The sequence below is a fragment of the Pteropus vampyrus genome, unplaced genomic scaffold (assembly GCF_000151845.1).
Source record: "Pteropus vampyrus isolate Shadow unplaced genomic scaffold, Pvam_2.0 Scaffold66, whole genome shotgun sequence".
NCBI classification, from domain to species: Eukaryota; Metazoa; Chordata; class Mammalia; order Chiroptera; family Pteropodidae; genus Pteropus; species Pteropus vampyrus.
The window spans coordinates 4,010,246-4,032,436 of NW_011888847.1; the positions used below are offsets into that span (position 1 = coordinate 4,010,246).

Below are 22,191 nucleotides of genomic sequence, written 5' to 3' on the forward strand. Positions count from 1 at the left end.
AATGGAAATACAGAACAAGAATGTTTGAAAATTATTATGAAACAAGCATTCTTATTGCCTCGAGTGGTCCACAAATTATAGGCTCCTTTAATGAAAAGTGACTATAAAAATCTATAGAAATAAAAAACCCCACTTAGTCATACCCCGTGAATTCCATATATTTCTACTTTTTCTTAATTACTTATCATGTGTATGGGGGCGGGGGGAGGACTCTTTTTTAATACCCCATGCTGCCTTTCTTTATATCAATTGTTACCCGGTCGGGAAAAAGGAATGAGCACAACAAACCCGTTTTCTATCTGAATAAGGATACTTCTGATGGCCTTTTCATTCCCATCAGTTAACAGAACTTCTTTGACATCTGCAGAAATAGCAACCTGGAAAAAAAAAAAAGGGAGCACAGCAAACAATGAGCAAATATGCTTGTCTGTGTGGAAGTGAAGACAGGAGTGACAAGCCTTCAGTATCATGCTTCCTCACCTATTTCTCTGTAACAATCTTCAATCTTTTTTCATTTTATGTCTGCATTATTTTAATCATTCAATCAAATCAGTCAATACTTTTATCATTCCATTTGCGGGAGCCTCTATCTTGCTATCATTCTGTTCGGTAATTGCATTGTGACAGCGGATGATGGTATTCTGAGAGGCTTTCATTTGTGGGCTTCTGTTTATCTAGTAGAGCCATCATACAAGGCTGTCACTCTGCCTTTCAGCTTGCTTCTGTCTGACTGCCTGATGCCCTTCATATAACTTTGCATTGCAGGCAGATGGCTTTGTGAGGGTAATTTTTTTGTGAGCTTTGACATGCTCGCACATTGGGCTGTAACCTCGACACATTGTGTAAGAGCGACAGGTTTGTCAAATGCCAATCAGTGTAACAATATGCTTTTATTTGTAGAGACATAAAAACTTGTCTAATGCACTGTGCTGCTACATAATATCTCCTGAATACATGACTCAGAACCCAGAGAATGGGGAACGACGTTCCTGAATGGCCAATCTAATTCAAAAGAATCTAATTACTGAGCGCTCTGGATCATGTTTGTTGGTGTAATAATGCAGGCAAAACATTAGCAGCTATATCATGGTGCTCCAACTGTGATTCGCCGGGCTATTCCTCTATCTTAGCAAATGGGACTATAATCTGAAAAAAAAAAAAAAATGCTTTCGCTATGGCAAAGAAAGACTGTGCGAGGCCTGGAATGTCACAACAAGCGATATTGACTACACTGAGGTAAAATGTTTCTGCTCATCGAGGCAACCATAAAATCAATATGATCCGAAAGTAAGTCAATCTAGAAGGTCTCTCAAGACCCGGCAGCTTGACCGCAGCTGATGCTGTTGACGGTTCTCTGACCCAGCAGTTGGAGGCCCTGGAACATTTTTCCTTTTGTTCCTCCCTCTGAATGGGATTGGAATTGAGAAAAGACCTACCATGAGCCCAGCCAAGCATGTCATGCCACCCCCTAGCTCACACACAGCAAGGTCCCTGAAAGAGAGAAAAGAAATGGTAGAACCCATACAAATTAGATAAAAATGGTCAGAGAGATATATATGTTACAAGAACAAATTGCCATCTGCAGTAAGAACGGCGCTACCAGGAAGTTGTAGAGACATGACTAGGCTACCTCATGTCGTTTTGCGTTTTAAAAATAATTATGAAATAGAAAAGTCACAAAGCAGGCAAATCAGTGGGGGTTCCCTCATTAGTGTTCACTGCAACATTACCACCGCTGAGCTGAAAAATCTGAGAAGGTTCCCTTTTTTTCCCCTTGTCAATGGTGCTGTCTTTTAGAACTAAACTAGCTAGAGTAGCGAAAGATAATTGTTAGGAAAGGATAACACTGTTAATCCACATTCATTCCTTCAAAAACAGTTAGACAAGTAAATGAAGAATATATATGAGTGTGTATATACCTATATTATAGTCATATACACACAACACGCACACAAATAAATGCCATCTTGAATTTTAAAAAAATTCCAAAACAAACCGCAACATTTTAGAAAGCTGAACCACCCCCATAAAGGACAATTACACAAAGAGCATTTAGCAATTAACACTTAAATCACAACTGACCCCAACACAACACGGTGAATAAACAATGCAGGGACATAATATGGTTAAGCCAGCAAACCCAGGCTAAAGTAATGACTGGGGTCTGACTTTACTGCTCAAAAGTAAAGCGGCTCGGAGTTAAAGCTGACAATCTAATGTGGCACTCTGCACTTACCTTCCTCTTTGTGCCTAAATATCAGTCCTCAACGTGTGACATTCTCGCCCTGGCCCACTGCTCGCTGATTGGAGCTCCAGTCAAGCTTAAGCACAGCGAGATGAGCAAATGCCAGACTTCCAGGGCAGCCCTGCAGCCCAAATTCAGTACGGCCCTGCTCTTATTTTATATGTTTAGACTCTTAAGATTGTTTCTTCTTCCCAGATTGGGAAGTTTATTACCTCACCAGAAGGAAAAAAAGCAGCACTAAAAGGGAGGGAGAGGTGGAGAGAGAGGGAAGGGGAAGAGAAGAAGCCAAACAAGAACATTCATATTCAGAAATACACTTAATGAGTATTTAGTTGTTCAAAGCAATTATAGACTGGTTGGTAAATATGGACCCACAGAGCTTCAAAAAATACATATTATTGACCCAGTCTTGTAAGTACGTATTGTTAAAACGCACACCATGATCACTAATGGCTTGTCTGGAATCATAATGGGCTATTCAGGAAGTATATATTGGATGACTTTTATAAAATGAGATTTAAAATGAAAAACCTATATTTTCTCGGTCTACCAAACATCTTTAGAATTTTTAAATAAAAAGGGATTTTTATTTTTCCTGAATTCCATCCATGGGTTTGATCTATAATGCACTGACAGTTGAAAACATTTATTTCCGTAGCATAAATCTGTAATAGTAATTTATGTTTTATAAATACATGCTGTTAAGTATATAAAATACCTTTAAAACCAGGGGGTGGAATGGAATCTTTAAATAATAACTGTGAGGTATTTATTTACCAAATATTCTGTACTGAATTCCTTAGCAGAAGTTTAAAGACTGTCTTTATTTTTTTTGTTTTGTTTTGTTTTTTTGACCTTCACAATCAGTAAGGATTGATTGGAGCTTCACTTTTGTTTCCCCCAAATCAAAGTGAAATAAAAAGCCTTGAGTGGAAATCAAAAGCCTTTGACATATAGCAAAAAGCTTGCTGTGCAATATTAGTACCCAAAGGCAATTCAGATTTTTTTCAGAAGCAACATGTTTTCACCATGAACTTTTTTTCCTTTCTGTTTTCTCTTTTCCCTCCCTCCTTCTCCATCCGTCTCCCTTCCTTCCTTCCTTCCTTCCTTCCTTCCTTCCTTCCTTCCTCCCTTCCTTCCTTCCTTATATTTTTGAATAATTTAATTTAAAGAATGTAATCATGGCAATCATTAATGTAAGATACAATACCCATAATGGACTTAAAAAAAAATGTATTTTCAGCTTTGTACCTGAATACATCATTGTGCTTGAGGCAGTAGTAAGCCAAAACCTCTTCAGCCGGCCAGATGCCTGGAAAACACAAGAGGATAGACTTTTTTATTATAGAAGTCTTTCCTGTTATCATTCTTTATAGACACTCTCTTAAGAAATGCCTTTTAAAAATAACATTCAGTACAAGCTATTTCAACTTGAATCAAACTTAACATAATTATTACTAGTAATGTATCACATGAGTTTCTTTTTTTGTTGATTTTATAATGTAGAGATTTATAGCCCTTTTTCCCCCAAAATAGCAAAATATCCTAAATATAGTTTACCAAATCGCAATCACAACAAAACAGCAAAAACGATAACAAACAAATTACAAATATCAAAGTTAAATTTAATGATATTTCGGGTAGATCTTAATCTTGTACACATGAACCTTTTTTTCAGCCAATTCATAAGCATCAGTTGAAGGCCAACTGTATACACAACCCACATTAGGCAAAATTAAATGGAAAAATTACTTACGGGAGCAAATAAAATCACAGAAGTCATTATACTTTTTTTGTTTGATTCCATATTAATGTTTTTAAATATGTACAATTATTCCCTTTCTTCAATTAACAAAAATAGAACTGGAGTATAAAATTAAGAAATTTAAATTTCACCAATTTTGGCACATCTTTAAATTTTACAATAACCCTACCCAGTAAATTCCAGGGATGGGCATCTTCTAAAATCATCATCTGTAAATCATTTTTTAGAAAGCTTACATAGTCTTCATGAATGAATATGAATTGCTTAAAGAGGAGACGAACATGTTAGGAAATTATAGTTTCTAGTGGTTATCAGAGGACGGCAGGGTTATGTGTTTTTAATTTTTTCTTTATCTTTTTTATACTTCTCAAAATGTTTATAATGAATAGGTATCACTCTTATTATCAGAATAAACTATAGCCTTATAAAAATTAGGTTTTCCCCAAGCGTTCGAACTCAAAGACCGGGCAGGGCACCAGGCATCCTGCATTGAGGCTGAGAAGGCCACGGAGTCCTAGGAAAGAGCGGGAATGTTTGCTGTCTTAGCTCTAGGCCCTCTCCTAATGGGTCTTGATGCAAAATTGAAACACCAAACAAGACTTAATTTTTTTCCTCTCATAGGCATCTCTAGCTTCAAGGAGTAAGAAATCTAAACATTTCAGAGGAGATGTCAAAAAAAATGGTAAATAAAATCTTGCAAGTCAATATATGAACAGCAAAGATGACTCCATAGATCATTTGCTTCAGGAAAGTCCTGTCAGGTGTATTCACTAGCTCAGCCTCCATGCCATTTCTGGGAGAAATGACAGATTGGAGGAGAAACAAAGTAAACCAGCAAGAAATGGTTAGGGTTATAGTTAGGAAGAAAGTCAGCGAGGCAGTGGAGTGTGGCAGTTAAGATCAGAGGGACTCTGGAACCAGACTCTTCGGGCTTCAGTCCCAGCATTCCCTGGCTGAGTAACTTTGGATAGGTCACTTAATCTCTCTGTGCCTCAGATTCCTCATCTGTAAAATAACATTATTGTATCATCAACTTCACAGGATTGTTGTGAGGATTAAATGAGTAACATACACAAAATATATTTAGAACAGTTCCTAACTCATAACGAGCTCAAAGAAAAAGAAAGTGCACTGTTATTGTTAAAGTTGTTCTTATGCAAAGGGACAGAGAAGAGAGGGAGAGAGAATATGTGAACCCCAAACCATTATCCATAACCAGAACAGATAGAGAACCTTTGTGACCTACTCATGAGCTTTGGCATGTCCCCAATGTCCTGATACCTGGCACACCTCCACAAGGAACTCTATAAAGACTAAAGAACATAATAAAATTCTCTGAAGGAAGAGCCCCAAACAGTGTTCTACATCAAGTGGATATAATCAGCACAATAATGAATTTCTTTATGCCTTTAGTAGATGGTTTTGAAGTTTAAAAGAGTAATGATAGGGAAGGGTATTTAACTAAAATTCAAGCTTTGCTTAAGTATAAAAATGTGACTTCTCAATGCATAATCTCTTAAAATAGTTTTATAATTTTCTCAAAAAATTATAGAGGTTGATTTTTAACTAAATTAAATACAAAAAAATACAAAGCACAAAGTTAAAAAATCACCTAAAATTCTACTGCTAGTATATAATCACTGTTAACATTTCGGACATCATTTCAAAAAAAATCTCTCTAGGCATAAAGATATTTTATACAAATGGGATCTTATCAAGCAGGTACTCAATAACCCGATTTTGCCCCAATCAATATGTGATAGATATCTTCCCATGACAATAAAACTATGATATACCTGCATCATTATTTTAAATGACTGCCTAAATATTCTGTCTGCATCATAATATATTTAATCAGTTTCTTCTTGACATACATTTAAGTTAGTTTCTCAGTTTTCGATGTTATGAGATTATGAACAGTGGTACAATAAAGACACATCCTCCCCGCCCCCCCCCCCCCCCCCCCCCCCCCCCCCCCCCCCCCCGCCAACATATGATTTTTCTCCTTAGGTCAAACACCCAGAAATGGGAAATCTGGTCAAAAGTTAAGTACATTTCACATTCTGATATATCAAACTGTCCTACAACGATTTTGTACCAAACTACATCCCTAATAAGAGTGTTTATTTCCTCAAAGCCTTGCCAAGATAGGGTTTTAACAACCTATTTTATTTTTACTAATCTGCTAAATTTTAAAAGCTATCTCAGTGCAAACCAAGACTACAATGAGATAGCACTTCACATCCTCTAAAATGGCTATAATAAAAAAGGGAGAAATAACAAATGTTGGCAAGGATATGGAGAAATTATGTAAAACGGTGCACCCACTTTGGAAAACAGTCTAGCAAAAGTTAAATCCCACAAAAAGTTAAACATAGAATTCTACAAAAAGTTAAATGTAGAATTACCATATGACCAGCAAATTCACTCTTAGGTATATATCCAGAAGAAAACATGTCCACACAAAAACTTGTATATGAATGTTTATTGCAGCATTATTCACAATAGCCAAAAAGTGGAGACAACCCAAATGTCCATCAAATGTACATCAACTAATGAATGGATAAACAAAATGTGGTATGCCCATGCAATGGATTATTATTTGTCAATAAAATCAAGTATCGATGCATGTTACAACAAGCATGGAACATGAAAACATTATGCTAAGTGAAAAAAGCCAGACACAAAGCACCATGCGTTGTATGTTTCCATTCATATGAAATGTCCAGAGTAGGCGAATCTGTAGAGATGGAGTAGAGAGTGGTGGTTTTAGGGCTGGGATGGTTGAAAGTAAATGAGGACTGACTGCTAATGGGTATGAAGTTTCTTTTAGAGGTGAAGACATATTCTAAAATTGATTGTTGCACAATTCTGTGAATGTACTAAAAATTACTGGGTGATATATAAGGGTCTTTTAAAAGAAGATTGTATTTTTAAAGAATGTATACATATACATGATTTAAAGAGCCACTGAGTTCTATGAGAATGATTAAGACAAACGGCCGTACCCAGCCCCATTCCCGTCTTTCTCCTTCCACAGAAACTACTACTTGCAATTCTTTTAGTTGACTTTTCTGGTAATTACTTCTATATTTCTACATAATGTTTGTATTTTTACTTTTTGACTTTTTCAATATTAAGCAAAATCTGTGGAGGATAAGCATTTTTTTTTTTTTTTTGCTTTGATTTCTATTCCTCTCCCCAAACCACACATACTATGCTCCTTATCCACTCACCACCACCATCTTCCTAGTATAAATACATTATAATTTTGGTAAGATCACTATTCATTTCAATTTTATTTGGACCACAAAAGAAAAGTGAGCCATGTATAGTAAACTATGATTGCTTTTTCTCTCACCTGTAATATTTCTTCCTCTGGAGCTTATAATTTTCTTTTTTTCCCCCTCAATTGCTAAGATTTTTATTCGGTCTCAGCATCTAGTTGTTAATTTCTCCTCTCAATGCATTCATTCACATTGAGTATTCTAGCAGTCTCATGAGGCCATCTCTCCTGATGCCTCTGAGTGGCCTTAGTCTGGACCGAATGCCCTCTGTGCTCGAGGCAGAGCTGATATTCGGAAATGAATCTTCACTATAACTCCAAGCTTCCTTTTGCCCTTCTCCTGTATTCCATCTCATGTTTCCTCTTTCTTTCGTCTTCCTTTCTTGGTTTACTTCCTCATTTTAGTGCAAAACATTCTCCAATAATTTCTTAAGAAAAAGTGAGTACTTGGATGTTGGATCGCCTGAATTCATCTTCTAATTTTCTTATCTTTTTTTTTTTCCCCGATTTCTACCTCATTGTTTTTGCTTTCTTGGAAATTTCCTCAACTTTATCTTCCAATCCTTTTATTGTTCTTTTCATTTATGCTATTGCTGATGGTAGTTCTCTGAATATTTCTCTTTTAGAGCAACTTATTCCCGTTTTATGAGTGAAATATTTTTTCAATTATTTGAAAATATTAATTATAGTCTGTTTTAAGTTTTCTTATCTTTACATGGTCTGTTTTCTTCATGTTGCTTTTTTTCTGTTTATTGGTTTTGGTACCTGTCACATTAAAAGCTTTCTTCAGCTATCTGGTAATTCTTTGTTGTTTGCTTACATATAATTGTAGAAAGATTGAAAAAAAAAAAAAAAAGCTGATTGGAGGTGAAGAGGGCTGAGTGTGTGTGGGTGGTGTGTAGGTGGTGTGTAGGTGGAGAGGCTTAGCATTCAGTCTGCAAATGTTCACCTAACTCCTCCACTCTGCTTTTGGTACTCTCTTATTTCCACTGTTTCTGGTCTCCCCCAACCCCAAAACCCTCAGTTTAACCCTCTCCGGAGATTAAACATCCTCTTCTGTTTGGAGTACAGAAGGGGAAGTTACTGCTTCTCGAACAACTTTCAATTAATTCTCCTTACTTTAGCTCCCATTCAACTCCTGCTTTTAGAATGACCTGGTGCTACCAATTCCCGAGCCTTTCAAGGTTTCAGAAGTATGAACTGGGTGGGTTCTCAACTTTCTCAGCTGCTGGCTTTCTCATATCTGCTCAGTCGATGACTTCTCATCCATTTGCTTCCCCGCTCTCAAAATTATATTGTCTCCCTCATTCTATCATCCTTGTGGGTTTATGTCTTAAAAATATCTCGTTACAGTGGTTTAGTGAGGTTTCTAGAAGTAATTAATTTTAATGCATTGTTCAATCTCCAAATTTACCTCAAATCCAGACATGTGTCGTCTTTTGAATGTAATTGTTTGTGGGATAATTCTGGAATCCAAGACACACAATAACTATCCTTATCTCTCACAAGGTACATCTTAGCATAAATCCTTTAAGCTTTGAGTAGTAGGATTTCCATACACTTTCCGAAAGAACAGTGACTGGCAGGGCTTCATGGAACAGAGAGAAACTCTTTGGAAAAGTGATGAGAACAATTTTTAGGAGAAAATACAAGCCCAGGACACTAATGGTGAGGTTTTTTATGCTCAAGATTTTTATACTCCATTAACAATATTGTAAAGCTCTGTCAATCAATTACAGGCATTTCCGCTATATTCTTGACATCACCCAATGAAGCAGAGCAGAATGCCCAAAGCGGCATTTAGAGTAGCTAAGTATTGATCCCCCCAAAAGCATCAAAAAATATTTTAATTAATGTTTTATTCTAGATAATGGTTTATTCTAAAACACATGTCATGAATTAGGACATTTGCTTAAAATTTATTCAGAGGCATGTAGTTTCCTATTCCTTAGTGCTTTCTGTATATATCAAATTAGTTTAACTCGCAAGAGAAAAGGCTTCCTTTATCCACTGGGTTTCTATAAAAGCATTAGCTAAATAAGAGCTCTATTTGGAAGAAGGAAAATACTATGTTATACTTGGGTTTCCACGGTCATTTGGTCTCATTCGTTTTCTTTCGAACAAAGGGCTGGTTCCCTGCAGGTGCTTCTGTTAGACTTCAGAAAGCTCATAGCTGGCCAACACTAAAATATGAAAAGTGAGCTGTCTGTGTAGCAATGACGAGGGGGAAAGTTGGTAATATGATCTATTTAATGTATGTAACCACTTTTTTGTCGTTTTTGTAATAGCTAGTTTAGAATTATTTTAAATGCCGAGTTTTGTGGTTAATCTGGAAACAAACGACACATTCACTATTAATCTGAAGGCTGAACAAATCCTCGAGTTAATTAATATTAGATAATTTAATATCTATTAAACCTCCTCTTCTTTTGGAAACATAGAAGGGGAATTTGCACTTATAATTAGATAACTTAGTATCTAATTAAATTAGATATTAAGAGACATGCGTCTCTAGCTAAGCATGGGTCCTTTTAGATCACTTGCATTTGAGAGCTTTTTTTCCTTCCCCATAGTTCATTTTAGAGGAAGTCCAGAGACTTTGACAGACAGCATCCAACAAGATGCTCTGCTGACCCCCTCTTCTCACCGTAACACTTATGTGCCCCATGATGACAGCACACCCAACTCTCACAGCAGAGAGATGTTTTTCCTGTGATCAGCTGATGTCTACCCAAACAAAAGCTTTCTTTACCCTCCTTCAAACTAAATGACCACATCCATCAAGCAGGAGTCAGCAGTAAGAACTTTCTCAAATCTGAGACTCAAATGGAGAAGCCAGCACATCCTTAGCTAAGCCATTGCTCTTCTAGAAGAAGAAATGCACTGGTGGATGTTAGTAAAATGAAAAGCTGCTTGTGCTGGAATGGATAGGCAAAGCTTTTGGACTGTTTTCAGTGTTTCCGCTCTGTCTCCTTTTCCTTAAACATTTCTGCTTTGTCACTGATATTTCAACCCAGAATGGAAATCTGCATGGGGACTACAGGATGCTCCATAAGTTTGTATTTGGGCATCTACTGTTTCCGGCTCTGTGGATCAGTAGAGGATGAGACAGCATGGTCACTAAAGCTTTAGTCTAGTTAGAGAAGGAGACATTAAACAATTACGCAAATAATGTGCCTACCTATAATTGTAATAAATGCTATATAGGAAAAATAGAGGGTGCTTCTAAGACCTTACCATAGGGGACCTGACCTGGTTGGAGGGGAGGTTGGGAGGAGTCCAACAGGGAAGACTGCCCTGTAGAAATAGCATGTAAGCTGAGACCCAGAGGACAAAGAGCCAAGTGGAGTAGGAAGTGGGGAAGAAAGGTGGAGGGAATGACGCATAGAAGGGGAGCTCCATGAAATGAAGCTTTGAAGAAGAGAAGAGTTTGATTTCTAGGGCTGAAAATAGAGTCCATAGAGCTGTAGAATAAATGAGAAAGGGAGAGAGTAGCACAAGACGAGACTGGAGGGGTAGTCAGGGGCCAGATTAACAGGCCCAAAGGCCATGTTAAAATTTTTAAACTGCACCTTAAAATAAGTGATACCTTTTAAGTAGCAGAGAGGTCAGATCAGATTTACTTTTTGGAAGATAAGTCTGGCTACTCTAAAGAAAATAGATCGAAAAGGGGCAAGAGGAGACAAGGGAAACTAGGTGGGAGGCTACTACGATGACCTAGGTGAGCACTGATGGTGGCTTGGGTGATGGTTAATGGAGATGAAGAAGAGTGGAAAGATTTGAGCTATATTTAGAAGGTACATTGACAAGACTTATTAGTTAATTAGACGAAGGGGGTGGTAAGAAAGAGAGAAGTGTCAAATATGACTTAGGTTTATGTCATGAATAAGTGGGTGGGTGACGTATAGCAGATATACATAGGATTTTCCTTTAATTTCATATGAATGGCAAAGGCTGCAAAAAGATATAACTAGGCTCTAATTCTGGCTCTGCCACTATCAATCTGTGTGATCCTGGGAGGTAATTTTGCCTTTCTGAGCTTCAGTACCCTCATCTGCAAAATACTAGGCTCGAGTTAGATTATATCTAGGAAGCCTTCAAGCTATAAAAAGCTGTGATAAAGAACTAGATCGCATGCTCTGGAATTAGACAGAGTTCGACCTGAATACTGGCTCTTATAGTTGCATGACCTTGGCAAACTACTTAAACTTTTTATGCCTCATTCATTCATTCATTCATTCACTCATTCATAACACACAATTATGGACAGCCAAGCCTGTTCTAGGAACTGGGGATACAGCAGTGAATAAAACAGAGCCCTTGCCTAAATAACTTTAATAGGGGCAATAGATAATCAACTAGGTAATTTCAGATAGTGATTAATTAAACAGGGAAATAACTATTAGGGGTGATACTTTAGCCAGCATTGTTGGGTAATGCCTCAGTTCTCTCACTTGTTAAGTACCAGTAATAAAAGTAATTACAGCATTGTTGAGAGAATGAAATGAGCTAATTTATATAAGGAACTTAGAACAGTGCCTGGCACACAATAAATTTTTTATGCTAGCTATCGTTGCTGCTGTTGTCATTGTTATTATTTTGACACTTTTCTATCCAGGGAATTTTATCAACCTTGATTATATTTTTATGATGCTTTCAGGGAGATTATTATTCCCAATTGGTAACCCATAAAATCAAACCAAAACTTAACCTTGGAAAAATCTGCCCAGCTATAGGAACTTTGAAAATTGATCCTAAACAAGAATTACATATATAGAGACGATACTTGTTTTATACTTGTCCTTCCACTCTGACCCATTAACAGAATTGCTCTGAACAATAAAGTATTAAGTGTAGGCCTCCCTATGTCTTTGGAGCCAGATCACAAAGAATCCTGGTACAGGTGCGACATTCTAACATTTGTTGAATGCTGACTACTGCCCAGGCCCTATGAGGTAGATGAGGATATCAAGGCACTGAGAGGTTAAGAAACTTTCCCTTAAATTAGGCAGATATTTTGTCACAGAGTTGCAATTTGAACCCAGGTAATCTGACTCCGGAGCTGTTAGTCTTAATCTCTAGATTGCTAAACATTAGATTGTAAAAGCAAAGGTCTAAATAAATTGTTTTGCAATTGTGTTTCTTCTCCTGTTCTTGGAGAAGCCAACTGAACCGAAAGAAGGACAGACAGTGAGCCTGTGGAAGGAGGGGAAGTGAAGGGGCATAAAAAATTACCCAAGTATTTCAACAATCAACTCTTCTGGACTACAAAATGGGTCAGTTTATGGATGTGGATTATAAATATACTATAATTTAAAACTTCAATTTTAAATCAGATACCTATTAATGTGATGATGATCATGAGGTAAGAGAAAGATGAAAGGAGTCCCAGCTCCATCCTGACGATCAGGCAAGGAGAAGATTCTCCTCAGAGAGCATTCCCCAGAGGCCCACGTCTGATGGTCGGTTTTAGAACAGACGCTAGGAAAGCAACTAAGAGACAGATGAGAAATGTTGACAGAACCAGGAAGACGCTGAAGCGCCACTGAGAAAAAGGAATATGCTGCACCCACAGCCACAGCCACAGCTTCAGCAGCTCATACGGTGAAGACATGAACTTGGAAGATAGCTCTGAGACTTATCAGTTTTGTGACCTTAGCAAGACACTTAAACTCTCCTTAACATCAACTCTTATCTGGAAGTAATAGTGCAGCTACTCCATAAGTATAGACGTGAAGATTAAGTGAATTAGAAGAGTACCAAGTAAGTATAGTTAGGGTTAATTGTGGTTATCATTATTATTAGCATTACTTATTGAACATTTACTATTTGGCAAACACTGGGCTGTGTACTTTTTGTTGATTTTCTCATTTAAAACTTAAAACAACCCCATAGGGTATGTATTGTCATTATGGCCCCAAAGCACAGGGAGCTTAAATGACATAGCCAGGATTTGAGCCCACACACTCAACCTCTAGAGCCTTGTCTCTTGATCACTAAACTGTATTGTCCCAAACCTGGTGGCTGGTTCTGGAAATAAGAGAACTACTTTCTAGTTCTCATGACTCTGTCAATAACTAATTTTTGGACTGGACAAATCATATTTGGGCTCTAGCTTCAAGAATAAAATGAAAGGGTAGAATTCACTTCTGAGGCTTCTTCCGACTCTAAATGCAATGGCTATAGATTATTATATTCGTGTATTTTCAAATGAAAGCAACACAGTTGCCAGTGGGCTGTAGCTCGTGACATTTTAAAGAAATTAGGAATAGTTAAAATATTTTATTTGTACTATAATCTCAAATTTAAATCCCTACCAGGAGATATTTTAGATAGGATTTAAAAAGTTCTTAGAAATCAAGTCTCCATAACACTTCTATTTTAATCGAATCAAAACTGCCTGTGTTAATTAAATCTCACAGCTTCAGAAAAACTGCTCTACATCTATACAGTCTAGTTGTGATAGCTTTTTATTTAGTTAATGTAGCATATCAATAACAGACAACTTCCTCAAATACAATTTTCCTCTCTAATATTAAGCACAATTCTCAGCTATATCCTGTATTTTTTCCTCATATTTCTTCCTCCTTAGCATAACGAACTACCTTTGGGCAGAAGAAATTTCCCTGAGGTTTCAAAGCACAGGTAGGGCATCTCCCAATTGGAGCTCCCAATTGGAGATGAGAAAATGCTCCATTCCCATTGGTCAGAGAGGATGTCAGGAAGTGAGAACAGTCATTTCTAGGAAAGATGTACCCAGAAAATCAGATCATAGAGCTCCTGGCAGGGGGCATTTCCCCAGAAATGTAGCACAGCCTTCACACAGTGAAGAAAGAAGAAGAAGAAGAAAGAAGAAGAGGAAGAAAGAAGTAGGAGGAGGAGGAGGAGGAGGAAGAGGAAGAAGAAGAAAAGAAGAAGAAGAAGAAGAAGAAGAAGAAGAAGAAGAAGAAGAAGAAGAAGAAGAAGAAGAAGAAGAAGAAGAAGAAGAAGAAGAAGAAGAAGGAGGAGGAAGAAGAAGGAGGAAGAAGAGGAGGAAGAAGTAAACTTTCATCACCAGTTTTTTTCTGAGCAACACCCTCCCTCAAGACCTTGCTGTGCTCAGTATCCTCAGAGTGGGGCCATCAGGCCACCATTTTGATGAGATCACCCTCTTTCCTTTTAAAATAGGACTGTGTTGTGTTTTGAAAAGGTCTGTAAGAGCAGCAGTGCGTCATACAGAGTGGAACAAAGACAAAACTATTAGAAATAATTGTACTTGTTCCTTATCACAGGTAGTGAGCCAGGTTGCCAATGTAGACGGCACACCAAAGAAGAATAGGGAGAATGTGGCTCCCCGCTCCTGATTCCAGAATTTGATTTTTAAAGCAGCTTCCTGCCTGGGAGTCCAGCTTTATCTCACTTCTAGGTGAACACTGTGACTGACTTCCAAACAAACTGAAAGCCTGTGTTCCGTGCAAAGCAGTGCATGCTCTGCACATTCATGAAAGCCTCCCCAGGGAGAAAACAGTATTCAGAAGGTGCATGTTACAGGTGCCAAGCTGCATCATACATTTATCAAGCAGCCCTGGTATCAGGCCTCTTAGGCAACGGAACTTATTTATTTATCAGTATTGTTCAGAAGGTGTGCATCCTAGTGTTTCAAAACTGCCTTCATTCCAAGAGGTTCTGGCATCTGGGGGAGGGGAAGCGAGGACAGAATTATCATTCCGTTGTTACCTAATACTGCTCTGTCTCTAGGTTGAGAAGAAGAAGGAGAGACACACGTGCACAGAGGAAAGGCCATGTGAGGGCACAGAGAGAAGAAAGCCTTTTGCATACCGAGAAAGGCCTTGGGAGGAACCAAACTGGCCAACACCTCAATCTTGGACTTCTAGCCTACAGAACTGTAAAACTCAGAGCTCCATGTCTTTGGGATCAGTTATTAGAAAACTGCCTTCATTCCAAGTTCCTTCTCATAGCCCCGGTAGGGAAGGGGAAAGGAGGAGGACTGCCTTCTTACATTAGGAATTGCCATTCGCAAGTTCCAAAAGATAAAACAGCAATCAGAAAATTGCCTTGGTAAATAAGGCAACGTCTCCTTGAGATTCGGTCTAAACTTACTGGGAACAAATCCCTCTCTGCCATTCTATCTGAAAGCAAATGCGTGGTAGTCAGATAGCTTGAAAAAAAAAAAAAAAGTTTGAGAGTTGGCTGAGAATCTCAGCTGTGCAAAATGGCCAGGGCTCTGTCCTTCCTGTCTCCCTGCTCATCGTTAGTCACTAATATGAAGGAAACATGACAGTCTGCTCTCCAGAAATTTCTGCTGCTGCACAATCTTGGGCGGCTCACTGCAACTATGGGGGAGTGTAGTTTGAAACACATCCCGGCTGTAAACACAGAGGTCTTGCTCTGTCAGGGCCATCTACAAATGGCTCCAACCAACTTGTATGATTGTCTTTAGCACCTTTCTGTATTTTTTAAAGAAATGATTTTGATGTCATTTTCCTTCCCCAGTTTTCAAATAGTCATTAAAAATTAAACAACACTGGCAAAAGGCTTTTGTGATTATAGCCTTCATTCTCCTGCAACAAACTAGATCTATAAATTTACGTACCATTGTAGATGTAAATTACAAAATTTATATTCAACTATATTAAAACATCTATTCCAAAAATGATTACCAGTTGTGAAAAGCAGACAGGCTTATCACTTGCTGTCAGTTGTTCATGTCTAGTTAAGCAATAATGTGCTAAAACTGCTCTTTTGTTTTGTGTAAGAATTTTGGCAATAGAAGAAATGAACACTCGGTTAATAAAAACTCAGGCTGCTTTTTGCTTTGATGGAGGAAGCAGCTGCCTGTTTTCATTTGCTGCAGAGCAGCAAAACCCATCAATATAATAAGCAGCTTAGATGCATCCATCCACAGCATCTGTAAGGATATAGGGCTATTCGCTCAAAACCAATCCCTGGTTTAATTTTAACAAAGATGTGTCTCACATATTTGAAAATGCATTATATTAGCTTTTGAAACAGGAACAATCTCTCTTTCTTTTAAATACTTTTTACGGATTGAAAGGTTAGTATACATAGCCGAATGATAGCAGTGATAAAAACCAGTCCAAACTCAGAGGCCATCCTAAAACAAGGACAGTGAAGAAAGCAAATCAAGAGGCGGTTATTTGGTTCCCTTCAAAATGGAAGCTATTCATTTGAATGTGATTTCATTCATTTGTTCATTCAAACAAATATGTACTGAATCATTACTACATACTGAATTAGGCTAGATACTGAGGTCACACGTCCTACTCTCAATGAGTTCACTCTTCAGGGTTGAAAAGATAGACACAAAACCATAAGTAAAACAATGTGGTAAGCTCAGTGGTACAGATACACATTTTCTATTACTTTTTTATTTTTTAAAAATCCAAATGGGCATAGAACACAATGGAAACTATTTAACATAAAAATTAAAAATCAAATACTGTCTCCTCTATTATATAGTCACACACTTCATTAGACATACCTTTAAGAAAAGACAATCTGATAAAAAATTGAATTATGTTTAAACACATGTCAAACTGTTTACTAGTGTAGACAAGAATTATCATACTTTGGAGAGATAGTTTTAAGATTTTAAGTTTTGTTTGGACAGCCTCTAATTTTAAAGTAACCATTAGACACTTTTGCATGATCGCAAATGTACCACTAGCCTAACAGAAAGCACAAACTTTAAAGCAACTTACAATGTGATACAGTGTGCTTTGACTAGTATACATGCTAAGAAATACTTAATTTTATTTTAGTGCTGAGTGGCATTCCAAAAAGTCAGATAATTCTAAATCCTCTTCTTTTTCTGATTTGATATCAGATAAGTGAGCATCTCAGCATGATCAACTAGAGACCTGTCTGATGATATACATGGATGTTGAGTTAGCCATCAGATTCTCAGGATATCAAATTTAAGTAAGCATTCACTTGCAGAAATATTAAGAAAATGCTCACATAAATGTAGAGCTAAGGGCTTTCTTATTCAAACATGTTCACTATAAAACACACACACACAGGTTTTAAAAAGAAACTTTTAATTTTGGAATAATTTTAGATTTACAGAAAGGTAAAATATTGCAAAGACAGTATAGAGTTGCTGGATGTCCTTCACCCCCCCAGTTTCTCTCATTGTCAACATTTTGCATTTGTCAAAACGAAGAAACTACCTTGATACTATAATATTAACTAAATTCATGGGTTTGTTTTTAATGAAAGGGTTACTATTCAAGATGAAGGCTGATGAGGGTGTCTATCAAAAATGACAAATGAAACCTAAAGGACAGTACTAGCATCCTATCATACCTTTCCTTCCCTAATTCCCTTTCTTTTTCTCAAGTTACTCTAAAGAAATTCCTATCAGATGTAAAAGTTAAAACAGGATGTAAAGTGCATATACCTGAGGGTTTAACAAAAAAATCTGACCCCATCAAGAGAAGTCTGTGGCCAAGCTTTGGTTCTCCATTCCATTATTGAACAGGCAGAATATTATTTCTAAGTCATTATTCACATAGAAATTCTGATTGCCCCTATTCAATTAATATCTTCATATCACAGTGTGATATGGACCTTATAACCAATCTGTGGCAGCATGAGTTAAGAACCACAAAGAAGTTAGAGGTCATTATTTTTCACCAATTTGGAGTGTTTATAAAGCATTCACTCTGCACTCTCTCCTCTCTGTGTATGCTTTCTTCCCTCCTCTGCTCCACTGCTTAATGGCTGGGCACAACACTTCCAGAATCCTGCAAGGATGCATGGGCTATGTACTGGTTAATGGTGGTCTCTCCAACAGCAGGCTATAAAAGATGCCTGGGAGAACTTCTCTCTAGCTACAAGTGGTGGTTGCTATGGACTAAATTTTGTTCCCCCAAAATGCATATGTTGAAGCCCTAACTCCCAAAGTGGCTGTATTTGGAGATAGGGCCTACAAGGAGGTAATTAAAGTTAAACAAGGTAATAAAGGCGGGACCCTGATAAGATAAGATTAATGTCTTTGTAAGAAGAGACTCCAGAGAATAATGCCCACCCATCACCCACCTGGTGCATGCACAAAGAAGAGATCACGTGAGCACACGGCAAAATGGTGGCCATCTACAAGCCAGAAAGGAAACTCACAATAGAAAACTGACCATGCTGGTACCCTACTCTTGGACTTCCAGCCTCTAAAACTGTGAGAAAATAAATGTCTGTTGTTGAAGTCAACCAGTTTATGGCGTTTTGTTATGGCAGCCCAAGCAGACTCAGATGAGTGGTCAACCCTTGGTGCCTGATGTTTGGGTGAACAAACACTCCCTCTACAGCCCAATACAGTCTAAGGTGAAAGAACTCCCTGCCTAGAATGTAGACAGAACCCACAGAACAGACCATGCACAGCCATGGCCCTAATAGAGCCCTTCGCTTTGTCCATTCCTTTTTTTCTCACGCTTCTTCAGTTTCCCCTCTCTCCGTCACATCTTCTCTCCTACTTTTCACTTTAATCTTCACTGTACTATTAGCCCCCTTTTTCCATTTAAAATAATTCATTATGGAAAAGCAAACATTAATCATACTCTGATAAATAAATTTTGCTGATACCACTTTCGAGGTCCCATAAAAATACTTTGATCTGTTTCTTCATGTTGTCTTTGAAAATAAATTTCTTGAGGGCAGTGAGCTCATTGCTTCTCTTACTTCTCTGTGGCATGTTTACATGATGCATGAGTTCATGTAGCATGGTAGCAAAACGTTCTAAACCTGGAACTCACAAGAAAAGATGAATCCCTCTTTTGCAAGATCTATTTGCTGAGCTTAATCTGATGTATCTACTCAGGACTTGATTCTACCTATAAATGAAATCACAGGTCAATTCTTGTGCAGATAAGTTTCTAATTGCACTCAGTCCACTTTCACTGCCTTTCTTATCGACATCCACAATCTGCCGAGCTGGCAGGACAATTATCACCAGAAGACAGGAGAGATGCTCTGGGGAGTAAGGCTGTCCTGGGCCTGAAAGGTGCATGCTTACAAGTTTCCAGGCTGACAACAAAGAATCCACATTCAATAGGCCATCTTTCCCTAAATCAATCCTTCAGCCTCCTTTAGCAGAGCACGTGTCATGGGTGCTCATATCTGAGGCTTATCTGTGGATATCTACAAACATGCAGGTCTCTAATCACAGTAGCCTGGAATGAATCCCAGAATGGGCCCTGTAAGTGAATTGAGATAGAGAAAATGATTCTCTGTGTTGCTTTCTTTCTTTCATCTTTTTTTGGGGAGGTGGGGGTGGGGGTGGGAGAGGAGCTTCTCTTTGCTGTGATAAAATTTGTAACCTTAACCCATATAGCAAAGTGTTTTCTCTGAGAATTACAACTCCTTCAGAAGGGCCTTCAAAATACACTATTTAAACTGAACTATTGCTCTGAACTTGACACCACGATTATCTTTCTGTTGAGAAAAATTCTAGAGCTGTTAAATTGTTGCTGGCCCTTTCACACCAGGACACACGAGTGTTCTTAAGTTGAGATCAAAGTGTACAGGCTGAGTTGTTGAGAGCAGAGAAATCATCAGGGTCCCTATGGACTCATGCTGGACTTCTCAGGACAGAAAATAGATTTCTTTCTCTCTCCAGGAGCAAAGAGTTCATATTATTGGGAACTCCATCATTCTTCCTCCTTGGCCCCACCCCTAACAAATGATTAAAAAAAAAAAAATGGCTTCAAACCAAGAGTGTTGTATTTAAGCTGGAATATAGTTTTCATCTATTTATGTTGACCAATAGCACCGAACGGATTTTGGCAGAGCAAGTGCTATAGTAGAAGTCTAAATTTATACCATAATTGATACAAAAAATAATAACCTTTTGGAAGAATATAAAATAGCATTTACATATCATGGGACTAATTAGTTACTACTTTTCATGGGCACTTCAGAGAAATTTCAATTTATGAAGTAAAGCATAAAGAACTAGTTAGTGGCTGAGCGTGGGTTGAAACCTCAGTTTCCAATAGCCCACCTCGGTTCTCTTTTCAGAGTAAGAGACTTGAACAATAGTATAGGAAAGACATCATGATTTGAATTGGCATCTTGTGGAAAGATTTATCTTCCAAGTGAAAATCAGTGTTTGAAGACATAAATCAGACTCATTCCACTTTCAACATATTCACAGACTCTTAGCAATTAAATTTAAATCTTTTTGGCTTCTATTTCTCAATAAATAGTTTTACAGAAACACTATCTCCAAACTCCCCAACACACTGGCTAGTGGAAGAGGCTACAGACACATTCAGGTGAAGCTCAGCTAATATCGGAACCTCTAAATTGAGGCCAGGAAGCAATGCGCAATCTTCAGAAATAGTGACCCCCTTTCTCCAGAATTACAATGATTATGTGCCTTGCTTTATAAAATTGAACTTCAGTTTGCTTTCAGAGAATTTATCATCTAAATGGTCATTATTATTTATTCAACTGTCTACATATCATTTGACTTGCAATTAAGAGTTTGTAGCAGATTCCAACAGTTATTTTAATTACCAGTATTCCAATCATAATAAAAGAGTAATTTTATTTTATTTTGTTGTGTCTAGGGAGGCAAAATCATGTAATATATGCAATTTTCACACATAACCACGTTGTTGAGAAATGTAATTTCCTGCGTATTCTCTTCTAAGAATATTTTCCACGTTTCTGGATTGTCTCTGCACTCAGGAACGGGACTGAAATCTCCACTTTGGTATTTATCTGAGGCTGTGATAGCTTAGTCGTCTGCCGCCAAATGCCAAGATAGGGGGAATCTCATCATCCAGAGACCAGCTGCATGATGGGCAGTTAATAGATATATCAAACCTTAGGATATATGCTAAGCTGAAGAGATGATTGGTTGGTTGATACACTGATTGATTAGCATAGGGAGAATGGGTTTCTTCTTGACAACCTAAGATTATGCTTCAGCTAAGCTCAAATTGCTTACACCTCTTCTATTGGGTTTAAAATTACAGTCCTGTCATCTAAAATCTCTCTTCAATGAAATTTTTACCATATATAAAAATTAAAGGGAAAAAGAAAGTAGAAGCACTGGATAAGAGTAAATGGAGTAGATATATTTCATGCTACTGTTGTTGATTCCACTAGGAAAAGTTGATATGTAAATCCTCTTGAAAAATGTTACACATTTCATAAATGATTACTGAATATTGTACAGTAATTCAGGGGAAAAAGTTCAGTATGTTAAAGTCAGCGAATATTACATTTTCCAATACATTAAAGTCAGATCTCGTCTATATAAACATGAGAATTAAAGTAAACCCCTCTATTAATCAGGTTTACTTTCTAGGGCACATAAACTCTACCCTTGGACTTTTAATATTTTTAACTGCTGGCATGCTTTTTGGGGGCAGGGGGAGATGGGGCAGATTGATGGAGACTGGGGATTAGCTTTGTTTTTAAAGCAGCTTAACACACACAGTAACTTCTTTAATTAGCACTAATGATCCTAAAGATAGTCACATGTACATCTTGAAACATTTCAACATTGTGCTTATTTTCCCTGCACGTAGAATCATGTATGCTTTAAAATGAAACAAAATTAGATGAATGAAGAAAACAACCCTCTTTTATCAAACTCTAAACTGATATTTCAGTGGTACTGAATAAAAAGCATTGTGATTTTACACAAAAGGCCTATATTTAGCGCTCCACAAACGTCTGATATACTTAGTTAACAATAAATTCATTAAACATAAGCTTGGTTTATGACGTCCTGTTTAAAGATTCAATCTCATTATCAGAGTCTCGCTAAAGAAAGGGCCATGCTCTCTCTCCTTCTTCCCCATCCCCTCCCTCTCCAAAAAAAAAAAAAAAAAAAAAAGCTGGTGAGCTTTAATTCAGCACTTT

At 37.5% G+C, this 22,191-nt stretch overlaps 1 protein-coding gene across 4 annotated transcripts in view; it reads right to left on the reverse strand.

The window, feature by feature from the left end:
• CAMKMT (calmodulin-lysine N-methyltransferase) overlaps window positions 1–22,191 on the reverse strand; it is a 354,956-nt gene that overhangs the window by 49,368 nt on the left and 283,397 nt on the right. For 2 of the 4 annotated variants that reach the window (XM_023531291.1, XM_011361337.2), the window contains exons 4-6: window positions 3,497–3,557; window positions 1,437–1,491; window positions 314–377 (exon numbers count right to left, since the gene is read on the reverse strand). In XM_023531291.1, coding sequence (XP_023387059.1) covers window positions 314–377; window positions 1,437–1,491; window positions 3,497–3,557 — 180 coding nt within the window. Of the gene's footprint in view, window positions 1–288; window positions 378–1,436; window positions 1,492–3,496; window positions 3,558–22,191 lie in introns of all 4 variants that reach the window. The other 2 variants (XM_023531290.1, XM_023531292.1) reach the window with 2 other exon arrangements.